This window comes from Ursus maritimus, unplaced genomic scaffold (genome assembly GCF_017311325.1).
Source record: "Ursus maritimus isolate PB19 unplaced genomic scaffold, ASM1731132v1 scaffold_3, whole genome shotgun sequence".
Taxonomy (NCBI): Eukaryota; Metazoa; Chordata; class Mammalia; order Carnivora; family Ursidae; genus Ursus; species Ursus maritimus.
Window position 1 is genome coordinate 44,762,066 of NW_024425563.1, and position 12,586 is coordinate 44,774,651.

The 12,586-nt window shown below is 57.6% G+C and overlaps 1 protein-coding gene across 1 annotated transcript in view; it reads left to right on the plus strand.

Annotated features, from left to right (window-relative positions):
- Positions 1–12,152, plus strand: part of CRHR2 (corticotropin releasing hormone receptor 2) — a 35,693-nt gene extending 23,541 nt beyond the window's left edge. The window contains exons 5-12 of the mRNA XM_040644124.1: positions 300–417; positions 2,261–2,414; positions 2,915–2,975; positions 4,485–4,557; positions 11,002–11,087; positions 11,262–11,397; positions 11,628–11,669; positions 11,908–12,152. Of these exons, the coding sequence (XP_040500058.1) occupies positions 300–417; positions 2,261–2,414; positions 2,915–2,975; positions 4,485–4,557; positions 11,002–11,087; positions 11,262–11,397; positions 11,628–11,669; positions 11,908–11,976 (739 nt within the window). The 3' untranslated portion in view covers positions 11,977–12,152. The remainder of the gene's footprint in view (positions 1–299; positions 418–2,260; positions 2,415–2,914; positions 2,976–4,484; positions 4,558–11,001; positions 11,088–11,261; positions 11,398–11,627; positions 11,670–11,907) is intronic.
- Positions 12,153–12,586: the final 434 nt, after the last annotated feature.

Below are 12,586 nucleotides of genomic sequence, written 5' to 3' on the forward strand. Positions count from 1 at the left end.
CCCCCCCAGAGGGTCTCGCCTCCACTCAGCCCTGAAGCCAGTGGACGGAGGGGTTCGGGGGAGCGGCCAGGGCACTGACCGCTGGCAGGCAGGCAGGATGCAAGAGGGGAGCTGGCTCCGAGAGATCCAGCTGTGGCCACCACCGGGGGAATGTGGCTCCTGCTGCAGCCCTGCCTTCACCCACGGCGGAGGCCCTTGGCTGGCCTCGGGGGCTGCAGTGCCAGCTGTTTCCTGAGCCCGGGGAAGAGGCTCCCGCTCACTCCCGATCCCGGCTGAGCCCTGGCCCGGGCCTCCCACAGGAGTATCCGCTGTCTGCGGAACGTGATTCACTGGAATCTGATCACCACCTTCATCCTGCGCAACGTCGTGTGGTTCCTGCTGCAGCTCATCGACCACGAAGTGCACGAGAGCAATGAGGTCACTGGGCCAGGGCTGGGGGCTGGGGGGCTCCGGGCTCGGGGGGCACCAACCTCTCTTGCCCAGTCCTCAGGTGTCAGCCCGCACCTGAGCTCACCTCTACCCCAATCACTGTCCCTCCCAAGCTGGGGCCAGAGGTAGGGCTGGGGAGGGGTGGGACAGGGGGTACTGCCAGGCCTGGGTCTTGAGAGCAGCACCAACCTCAAACCAGACTGGTTTAGCCTGTTCCACTCCCCATCTTCTGAATCCAGGACCTCCCTTAGAGAAGAAGAGGCTGGAATTAAGCTCTGTTGAGCTTTATCTCAATTCCAGTGAGAGACCTGTCGGGTTATTTTCCCCATTATACAGACATGGAAACTGAGGCTCAGGGAGGTTACGTGACACTGTAACGATGCCTCCACATCTAAGCCAGCAGGATCTTGACCAGCCCCCCCCCCCCCGTCACATATTAGCTGCCCAGCCTGGAGTTGTGCCAACTGCTGTTGTTCTACTTCCAAGTCCCTGCAAAACCCGAGACGAACGAGGCCAAGCAGAGTCCTGTGGCACACCATTAGAGACTTCCCAGTATATTTTCTTTGGACGGTGGACCTGAGCAGACACCCAGCCTGGTTTGACCCTTAACTTGCCCCCCCCCATTAAGCCCTGCCTCAGCACTAGCTGAGTTCAGTCCAATTTGGGGGGCCCTGCAGCCCCATATTAGCTTGAACTGATAAGATGTCTCTTAACTTGGAGAAAAAGCAGGGTTGGGAGGAGGGGGTCTTTAGCTTCCTACCGCAGCAAGATTTTTTGAGAAGAGGAGGCAGACAACCATGTGGGGCCCAAGATCAGGGCTGGGACCCTGGGGGAAAGCCATGTGGGCAGAGACCAGCTCAGCACAGGGCCAGCTGACAGCCAGAGTCATCAGAGCCGGACAGAGAGGGGACTCACTGTCCACGGGGCAGAGTACTCCCATCACAGGGCTCCCTGACCACTGTTCCCCAGACCCCAACCTCGGCTCTGAGGGTACCCTGGGAATGAAGCCCGGGGAAAGATGGCCAGGTCAGGAGGCCTGAGAGCTGGCCATGGCACTCTGTGGCCCTGGACAGGCTTGTTCTCTGCCCATACCCCCACCTCCCGTCTGCAGGGTACTTGGGAGGGTAGGTAGCCCTGCTCAAAGGGACAGGGACAAAGGCAAATGGCAACAACCCTCATTTCTTGGTGTCTGCCTTAGCCAGCCTTCATCTCCTTTAACTACCCTGTAAGACGCCATGAGAAGCTTCCCCATGTCACAGTGAGGTTCAGGGTACAGCGACTTGCCCCGGAGATGGTGAGTCTCCACCCAGAGCCAGCAGTGATCATCCTAAGCCCAGAATCTTCCAAAACCAGAGATTTTGGAGAATCACCTCGATGGCTGCAGCTCACCTTCATAACCCCTGCACTATTATTATTTATATAACAACTTCCTCTTAATTGACTCACTGCTTTTTTTCTACACGAAATTTCCTATGTCATCCCTAAATGAAAACCTCGCTGCGGATTGAAGGTGACTCTTAAAAAAACTGACAATGAAAACACAACAATGTTGTTCAGTTCTAGCCTCTGCCTGCAGAAAGCTCAGACTCCCTCTTTCTTGATGAAAAAGATCAGAAAGTGCTGGGGGAGAAGCCAGAGAAGGGACTGGTGCGGGCTGGCGCCTTAACTTCTTCCCAAACAGCGAGAGAGAATTAGGTAGAGCATGGGGCTTCCCAGAGTGAGACTGGGGGGTACTTAATGCACGTCCACCAGGCAACGCCTGGCCAGTGCCTGCACCGTGCACTGGGGCCCTGGCCCCAGGTAGCCCCTGACCGCCGCCTGCCCCGTACAGGTCTGGTGTCGCTGTGTCACCACCATCTTCAACTACTTCGTGGTGACCAACTTCTTCTGGATGTTCGTCGAGGGCTGCTACCTGCACACGGCTGTCGTCATGACCTACTCCACCGAGCGCCTGCGCAAATGGCTCTTCCTCTTCATCGGATGGTGTGAGGGTCCCTGGGGGCCGCAGGGCCTAGTGGGGAGGGGGCAGTGCTGACAAGGTCACCTCCCTGCATCTTGGGTCCAAGGACAGGTGCACAGCCCTCCCTGCCGTCCCCAGGACAGGCCGAGGATGCGGCCACTCCCTTCCATTGTGGGGGAGGAAGAAGCAAGTAGTCCCTCCGACAGAACATGTTACAAACAGCCCTCCTCTCCTTGCCTTGGAAGACCAGTCCAAAGACCTACGTCTCTGGCTTCGAAAGAGAAGCTGGCCAGCTCCACTTCTCTATCAAACAATCTCAGAAAATCATGCCATGCCCTCCTCTGTCCGACCTGCTTAGAGAGGGTTGCTGAGAGAGGGAGAAGGGGGGGGTCAGGGTGGGGCCATGGATGCTCTACAGTTGGATGGTTGGTGCCAGGCCCCTTGTGGTCCCTTCACCCTGTATTCTACATGAGGGCCCTCGTCTGTCTGTCTGTCCACTGTAGCCTGTGTCTGTCCTTCTTTCAGGCATCCCCTGCCCCATCATCATTGCCTGGGCCATTGGCAAACTCTACTATGAAAATGAACAGTAAGTAGGACCGGCCACCTGCAGGGGTCAGAGGGGTGTCAGGAAAGTTCAGGCAAGGGATCCAGCCAAGCCGTAGGGCAGGAATTGAAGCCCTACTGGGACAGATTGACCTTCCCATTGTCCCTATAGTGAGAGAATATCCCTGGCTCCCAGAGATACTCATGTGGTAGGTGTCAAGTCGACTTTGTTGACCTGAGTTAGGAGTCATGGTTCTTTTAGGGGCCTTAATGCATGACCCCTTTGGCTTTCGGTAAGGCCTCCTCCTCACAGTGGCAGGTCTGGCCTGGGGTATATAGAGGAGGCCAAGGGCTGGAGGCTGTTAGCCTAGAGCACATCCAAGGTTGGGTCAGTGAGCCTGTCACAGACCCCTGGGCCAGGGAAAGCGGGCCCTTGTTTTATGCTGTCATCCCAGTCTCGGCCTGGAGTAGTGTCCCATCCTGCGACCCTCCCTGCATCAGAGATGTTGATATTTAAGCCACACCCAGATGATGGCAATTCTGGCTGTGGGTCAGCCAAGGAGTAAGCTGAGAAGCTGGGTGCCACCAGCTGAAACAAGAGGGGACAGGGGAATGTCAGTCTCCAAGAGGTCTCTGAGGCCTGGAGAGAACGGATGAGATTTGGGGGCAGGGACAGAACTGGGGTACACTCCAAGAACCCAGCGCTGGGAAGAGCTTCTAATGATTAAAACTACCTGAGAATAAGAAGGCTGCCGTGAAAGGTAGTGAGCTTCCTGTCAAAGGGGGTGTTCAAGCAAAGACCAGAAACCCCAGTGCTGGGAGGCACCAGGGGAGATTCCTATCTAAGGCAGTGTGCACTGGATGACCTCTAAAGTTAGGGAGGACACGGTCAGAATTTCCCAAAGTCCCTGTGGCCCTTCCTGAAGTCTAGTAGGAGTGGTTGACAGAACCAGTCTGCGTCCTGGCCCCACCCTTCCCCTGGACTCTGAAGCTTCTACACCCACCATCATCCCCAGAGAGTAAGCAAGCCTCTGGTAGCAGCAGGCCCCCTTCACTGGGTGAATGAGGCGCAGCTCAGAGAAGGGCTGGGGTTCGGGGCTGGAGAAGGCTCCCGCCTCTACATCTGCTGCTTTGTGCGGCTGAGTGCCTGGCACGTGGAGTAGCAGGTTCCAAGCAATGCAGAAGCATGTGCTACCGGGGGCCTGGGCCCTGGGCCAGCAGGGGGGAGCCCAGCTCTCCCTTCATTCGTGAGCCTCCTGCATGCCTAGCCCCGGGTGCCACAGTCTGGAATGGGGTAGGGGAGTGAGGAGGAGGGGGAGGAGACCCAGGGTCTGCCCTCAGTCCAGCTGGTAACACCAGACCCTCCATGGAGGGCAAAAGACAGCCCAAGGGTGTGCTGAGATCGTCAGAGGGGCCGGGGCCATCCACCCAGGCATTGGGTCTCAGGGATTGGGTCTCAGGAAGGGTCAAGCCAGAGAACCCTGGGCCCAAGTCTACTGTGGTGGCCAGACCGTGGCTCAGCAGGCCACTTACAGCCACCCCATCTTTGCAGGTGCTGGTTTGGCAAGGAGCCCGGCGACCTGGTGGACTATATTTACCAAGGCCCCATCATCCTCGTGCTGCTGGTAGGTCCTCAGTGGGGACCGGGATGGGGCTGGGCACCGGGAGGACGTAGAGGACCCACCCAACAGAGATGCTGGGGAAGAATGTGGCCCAGGGTGGCCCCCCTGCACACCGTCTGTACATACCACCCCACTTCCTGGCACCCCCACTCCCACTCTCCCTACTCTATGCTCCATCCCCTGGTGCAGCCCCCTCACCTCTGGCCCTCAGGTTCTTCCTCTGGGCAGAGAATCGGTCTGACTGGCAGATTTCTAGTGCCTCCCACATCTGACGTCCCCTTGCCAGGTACTGAGACAGCCAGGCGAGGGGGCGGCTGATGGCAAGAGAAGGGTGTGCGGACTTCTGTTCAGCCCAGACCTATACCCCCCTCTGTCCCCAGCGACCCCCTCTGGGACCCAGCCCACCGCCCCCAGCCTGGAGCAGAGCTACCAGAATGAGGCATAATGAGGGATTGTTCCTTGCCTGGCTCCCTGCCCTTTGCCAAATGTATTCGCATTTAAGGTATAATTGCCAGCACGTCTTTAATCCACAACGAGCTTTAATTAAGGTAGAGTTTAACTAGAGGCTGCATTCTACAAAAATGAACCCATTATATATCATACATTTTGAAAAAGAGACATGCAAAAAAGCCCCATAAGAAATCGGCATTTACGTAAGACTTATTTCAGGCTTGGTAATTTCGGGCTCCTGTATGCACCAGCTGCCTTAAAGGGCCACCAGCTCCTTGTGGGGTACATAGGAGGGAGAGAGAGCGAGAGCGAGCGAGAGAGAGAGAGAGAGAGCGAGAGAGAGAGAACGAGAGCACGCCATCCTCCTCTTGCACACAGCAGGTGCCTAATGGGGGTTCTGTAGTCTACCTTGGAGACAATTAGTGTTTATCTCTTTCATTTCCTGACTCCTCCTTTTTGTGACTTCTTCTGGGGTTCATCTCCCCCATCTTTGGAGTGCCCTTGATGTATATGAACTAGAGATGACTAGGGAGGTTTTCTACCCACTGCCTGAAATTCCACCATCAGAAATTCCACCTTATTTCAGAGGCAGAAGCCAGTCCTTCGGCAGTCAGCGGGGTAGGGGGAGTGACTGTCTTTGGAGTCCCCAGCTGCAACGAGTCACTTATCCCCAGCTTCAGTGTGAACGGAAACCCCTTGAGACCCATCTCCTCCCCAGCCAGCTGCTGAGAGCCCATCCTGGAGGGATAGGGCTTTTCATGAATCTGGGACCCTGCCAAGAAGGCTGGCTGGGGTGGGGCTTCAGCCATAGTGGGGAGGGAGCCCCCGATTGCAAGGATGTTGGGCAGCGTGAGGAAATGAACAGAGAATGGGAGCTGGGCATGGAGGGCTCCGTGTCAGCCCCCACTCCCCGCCTGCTCCTTCTGGCCCCTTTTTCTGCTTCCGCCCCCCACCTCTTGGCCCAAGAGCCCTCTGCATCTCCCTTTGGGCCCAGCCCACACCCCACACCCGGCTATTGCACTTACAGGGCTTCTAGGTTCCCCACTGACCTGTCCAGAAGCTCCATCTTCATTACTTCCAGATCTCACATCATCCATGCCTGGAAATAGGAATTATGATCCCCATTTTATAGCTGAAGAAATTGAGAGAGATGAAACTGACGGCCCAAGGTCACCACTAACTAACAGCTAGCTGAGCTGAGACGCAGGGGCCCATCACCCACCCCCTGCCTGTCCCCTTGGTCTTACAGTTACCCCACCACCCCTGCCCTCCCCTGATGGTTCATGGCTGCATTTCTGCTGCTGAAAGACACGACCAGGCTTATTTCTGGGTTCTGGGAAGTGAATTGGCTGGTTCAGTTTGCAGGAGGCTGTTGTCATGGTGTTGTCATGGGAAAGGCATGTGGCACTTACTGGGTCCTGCTCTGGACCAGGTGCAGAGCTCAGGGCTCTCCATGAGAATTTTAACCCATGCCGACCTTCTGAGACAGGCTCTGTGGTGTCCCTTTAGGACTGCTGAGGAGGCAGAAGCTCAGGGAGGTTAATGAAGCAACTTGCCCAAGGCCATGCAAGTGCCCTTTGCCCAGCCAGACTTAGAGCCATGGGACAAGAACTTGGTGCCAGGTGTTCGTTTGGGACCACCTCCCAGGAAGCACTGTGAGGGGTGGGAGTGGAAGTCAAGGCAGGGAGGAAGCCAAGGTGAGGTGACGAGCTAACTTCCATGGGGACAACCACGTGGAAGTCTCAGATTGGTCCCCCACTGAAGGTTGGGAAGCTGGGTTACTTCTCCACACACCTCCCGCCTCATCAGTGGCAGTTGCCCAGGGGACAGGAAACCCGCCCATTTCCAGGCCCCTCAGTTGTCAGCCTGAGCTAGCTCCCCTGGCACAGAGGGAGCCTGAGGCTGAGAAGTGTCCCCAGCAGCTGCAGGGGACCCCCAGCTCGGCTCCTTCAGGACACGCCCATCGGGTCTGTCTGACTAAAGTCTCCTCGCTCAGTGCTTCTCCCAGCAATGTCCCAGCAGCCCCCCGTCCACATGCAAATTCCAGGGCCCCCCCACCTGCCCCTGGGAATGTCTGGGGTGGGCCCAAGATCTGCATTTGGACGAAGGGCCCCAGGTACCTTGGATGTGCATGCCCAAGTCGGAGAGCCATGGTGTCCGGGGCCTTGCCAGGCAGGGATGTGCATCGTCCGGGCTTTCTCCGTGGCCCAGCCAGGGCCCTGCTCGCAGGGGGTCTCGGGATGTGGGCCTGTGAGGCTTCACCCGCCTGGAGCATGCCAACAGGAGGAGAAAGCAGAGGCACCCGGTGAGGAGCAGGCTCCCAGGCGCCGGGAAACAGATGGGTCTCGAGGCTTCTGGAGGTACCCCCAAGTCCACCTGGCCAAGTCGCTGGGGTCCACAGATGCACGTGGGACAGACAGGCCGGCCGGCCGTATTGAACTGACCCGGCGAATGTGCAGTCCGGGAGGCTGAGAGCAGGGGAGCAGTGAGAGGAGGGACCTGAGCTGTGTTGGCAGCACCCCAACAAGCATGCCCAATACCCAGAACTGGAGGGAGCAGGGGCTATCTCTGAGGCTGGGAACCATGTCCGAAGCCCAGGAGGCAGGAACGTCAGTCCCTTTCCATCTCCCTCCTTGCCTGCCTCTGCACAAGCCACAGCGAAGTTCGAGGAGGGTCTCCCGTGAGCACCAGACTTAGCAAGTACCCTCACCTTGTGGGGAAGGGGCGGGGGGTGGCCCAGGGTGCTCTTCGCCGGGGAGCTGGCTCTGTTTACTTTCCCTGCCTTGGTGGGAGGCGGTATGCTGTGGGGCATCCTAGAACAAGCTCTGGTTGTGGCCCCCTGGGATTTGTGACCCTGAGGAACCTCCTCGCTTGGAGCCTCGGTTTCTCACCTCTAACATGATGATGCCTGGCCCTGCTTCATGGAGTCACCGGGAGGACCCATGGTAGCCCTGGGGCTCCGCCTCCGGCCTGTCCTCCTCGCACCTGGAGGCACAGGTCTGGATCCCGTGCTGATGGGCCTCGCAGTGCTCTCCTGAGCTCTGGTCACCCATCCCTGGCAGTGTGGCCTGTGCCGTCCGTCTGCTTCCTTCCATCTGGCCCAGATTTCATAAACTCCTGCAGGAGCAACAGCACGAGGCAGGGGTCCGGAGAAGGACGCTGAGGCCTCAAATCCTGACACCAGTGTGTCCTATGTGGCGTGGGCAAGTGATAGAGCCTCTCTGAACCTCAGTTTGTGCATCTGTAAAATGGGAATAATGATCACACCTACCGCATAAGGCTGCTGCTTGAGGAGTAGCCATGAAGTGCTTGTAACAAAACCGGGAATGATGTGTGTCCTGGGCCACATTAGGGAGCACTAAGCCTCCCTTGTCCGTCCTAGTAGCAACCATATGTCCAGATCCTGACTCTGGGCCTGACACACACCACCGCCTGCCAGACCGGGGCTCTGACCAGGCTGGGGCCCCCCTCCCACAGAGCCTCATTAGGAACTAATGTGCCAACGGGAGCCCGAGCTCCCAGCATCAGAGCTCCAAGAAACACGGGGCAGGAGCGAGGCTGGACTTCTCCGGGGGAGTTTCTCTAGGGGGTCTGGCCTTACTTACCCTTTCACCCCGTACGCTCTCCCCTCAGCATTCCCAGAGCCCCTGCCATGTGGGCTGCCCTAGGAACATTCTGGGCTGGGAGGGCCCTGCAGTCGCTGTTCTAGAAGGAGGTAGATTTCACTGCTTGGGCTCATCTCAGCCACAGTGGCTGCTAGCTGGCCTATCTCCCCCCGGGCCTTTCTTTGCCTGAAAAGAAATCCCCCACCTTCCTTTAGCCCTCAGCTCAAGTGCCATTTCTCTCGGCCTTTCTGACCCCTTCCCCCAGACCATAAGACTTTTGGGAGCAGGGACCTTACACATGGCAAGTCAGCTCACTGAATGAATGAATGAATGAATGAATGAATGAAACTAGGCTGGACAAGGCTAGGGTACAATAGCCAGTGCTCACTGAAGAACTGGTATTTGGGTTGGGGGGAAGAGGAAGGTCCAAGAGTAGAAAGCTCAGTGTGGGCTGGGGGCCTGAGGCTCCCTGGAGGAAGGGAGTGGAGAAGATGCTGTGAAGGGGTGGCTGGGGACCACACTTGCAAGGAAAGAGTGACTCTCAGGCTTCATAGACCTAGGCCGGAGATGGAATGGGGGCAGCATCACTGACCACCTGCCTCACATGAGTAGAGGGGATAAGGCTTGTATCCCAGCTCCTTGGGATGAGACCCTGTCCCTGCTCTTGCCTTGGCACATGGAACAGGACCCTACAGCCAGGAGGTGCCCTGCAACTTACTGACAGAATGGATGCATGGGCGGGTGGGTAGGTGGGTGAGTAGACAAACTGACGGATTATTGAGTAGGTATTTAGATGGATGAATGGATGGATGGATGGATGGATGGATGGATGGATGGATGGATAATTGAATGAACTGGTTAGTGGGTTGATGGATAATGGGTAAATAGATTGAATGCAGGGAATGTACCAGAAACGAGAATATATTTTGATTCCAGCAGCCTCTACTCTCACAGAAGTCGGGAAGAATCAGAAAAGGTCAAGTGTTTTGTACCACTTGTATAAAAAAATTAGGATTGACCTATCTGTTACGGTGACCTTGTGATCCAAGGGAATACACCAGAAACCCAGGAGCTAGAAATTAGAGGAGCCTTAAGAAGCAGGCTGTAGCAGACCACTGGCTGAAGTCTTCCCCCCCACCCCTTACCCTGGGCTCCCAGGCCAGCCGTGGGTGTGAGAGCAGCAGGCTGTGGTGGAGGAGAAGCCTGAGCCCTCCAGGCCCCCAGAGCATCCTCCAGCTTTGGGGTCATGCAGAGGCCACAGGGCTCTCTGTCCCATGATGTCTGCCAGTGTCCCCCCACTCTCAGCCTGGGATCCAGAACTTAGGAGGGCTTAAGAAGTGACAGATTCTTGGGACAGAGCCTTGGGCGGAATGTGTGTATGTGCACACATATGTGCTCACACATGTGTGTAGGCATGAGCCAACAGACGCCCTCTGACCATGGGCACTACCTCGGGAGAGATTCCCAAGAAAGGGAACCTCACTTTTCTGTCTGCTCACGTTTGGAGACGGATGTGGAGAAAGGCTGGCATTTCTCCCACGCCCACAGATCCACAGGCTCTCATATGAAGACACTCACACAAGCACAGAGAACAGACCCCCCCGTAGTGTTTGGAGGGCAGCGCAGTCACGCAGACAAGCCGGTGCAGACGGACGGGACACTGGCAGGCCCGCGGTGACCATCCACAGCGCGAGCATGGCTCGGGCGGCCCGGGCAGGTCCTGGGAAGAGACTGGGTGCGTCCGTTCTGATGCCGAGAAAAGGCCCAAAACGAAGACAAATGAGGCCCTTCCAGGAGCCGTGGAGCCAGCCCAGCAGCCCATTCATCTTCATTGCCTCAGACGTGCCTGGGAAGCGTTTTCCTGGGTGCAAGGGAGGGATGGTGAGCGATTAGTCACTCCCTCTGGCCAGGTCCACTCCGCCAGGGTAGCAGGGCCTCGGGGGAACCCTCACTCGACAAGAGGGGACCCTGCAGGGGACAGGGCAAGGGACTGGGGTGGAGCTCTGGCCAGCTCCTGCGGCATCCCCAAGTGGGGCAGGGGGGTTGGGGACTTTCTGAGGAGCTGCGCCTCAGGAGAGGGGGCCTCTGTGTCCTTGGTCACTAATTCCAAGGCTGCTTTTCCCCCCTCGGGTCTGGAGGTGGAGAAGCAGGCCCTGGAGCCCTCGGGGGACGGGGAATTGAGCAAACGAAGCATCTGCCTGTCCTCGAAGCATCTGCCTGTCCTCGTGAGGGAGAAGCAGAGGCCTTGGGACCACAGGCAGGGGCTGCGGTGACGGGTAGGACAGATGTGTCCATGGGACATGGGGTTCAGTGGGCTGCAGGGGGAAGTGGCTGCCTCTCAGTTCATTCCCCACCTTATGGTCCTTCTCTTTTTTGCCTTCCCTCTCTCCAGATCAATTTTGTATTTCTTTTCAACATCGTCAGGATCCTAATGACAAAACTGCGAGCATCTACCACGTCAGAGACGATCCAGTACAGGTGAAGGATGGGAGCCTTAACCCCTGGGGGCAGGGATGAGGGGGGGATCTGGGCAGGGCCCTCCAGAGCCTCACAGTCCTCAGCCGGGGAGCTTTTCCCACGGGAAATGGCACCCGAGTGAGGCCCTGCTTGCGGTGTGGGCTCAGACTGCCTTGTCGCCCTCTCGCCCCCCAGGAAGGCGGTGAAGGCCACCCTGGTCCTCCTGCCCCTGCTGGGCATCACCTACATGCTCTTCTTCGTCAACCCTGGGGAGGACGACCTGTCGCAGATCGTGTTCATCTATTTCAACTCCTTCCTGCAGTCGTTCCAGGTGGGGTGTGGGACCACCTGGGGCTCCTTCCTCACCCCCTGACTGGGTCTTGGTCACCCTAGCCTGCACCTACTGGTGGCCCAGCACCTGTTCTGAGGATTTCTGACAGCCCGTCACTCGCAGTGGGCCCCAGCTCTGAGCTTCTGGGGTCCTGGGTCGAGGTGTTCCCAGCCATACCTGCAGAGTGGCTCCCCAGGCAGGTCACTGACTCCTCCCTCCTTCTTTTCCAGGGTTTCTTTGTGTCTGTCTTCTACTGCTTCTTCAATGGAGAGGTAGGAGACCAGGCTCCGAGGCAGTCCTCAGTTCCCAGCCCAGTGGAGCCGCCCAGCCTCTTGGGAGTGCCTGGGTCCCTGGCTCTGCTCAGCTCTGCCCTGGGCTGGGGAGGGGAAGGCCGGAGAAACCACCAAACTTTGGGAAACAGGAATCCTGCCTGAGGGCATGGAACCAGTTTAGAAGGTCACCTGTGCAGGCTGGAAACAATAGGCCAGCCCCTCACAAAGGCACTTGGAGAGCTGGGTGAGCAGAGGAGTCCAGGCTGTAGGGTCTCACAGAAGAGAGAAGCCAGAGCACAGCTGGTAACAGGGGAAGGCATTCCAGGAGCGAGTCAGGTGTGAGCCAAGCATCCAGGCCTTGGTGGACGCAGGGAGCAGGAAAGACACCAGCACATTCTCCCACCACAGAGCAGACCACACGCCTTGGGGCCGACGCCAGGGAACAAGGGACTGGGGACAGCCTGCTTAGCTCACAGAGCCCAGAATCTTGGCGTAAGCAGCTTGGGAGAGAGGCTCACACCAGCCTGTGGTGGGTGAGGACACACAGTGGGTTATGTGGCAAAGAGACACAGCCCCAGGTCCTGCAAGCTTCCAAACACTCAAGAGGGACGCCACCGCCACCCTCAGGCACTTCCCCTGCCTATGCAGAGGGTGACAGTGGGGTGTCCCTGCACACCTGGGTCTCTGTCGATTAAAAGCAGACCGCACATGGGCAAGTCCGACAGTGGAGACTGGCCTGGGCTGGAGGGCAGGGGGAGAAAGAGCATCTAAAGCAAACACACGATGCCTCTGGGGAATTGAGTCTGTCCAGCCGTGGGCCAGACTCGCCTATGGGAACAGACTCACATATGGGAACACAGTCGGTTTTGCAGAACAATTCTTTAGGTGCAATACGGATGCGAATACTACGGTACCGC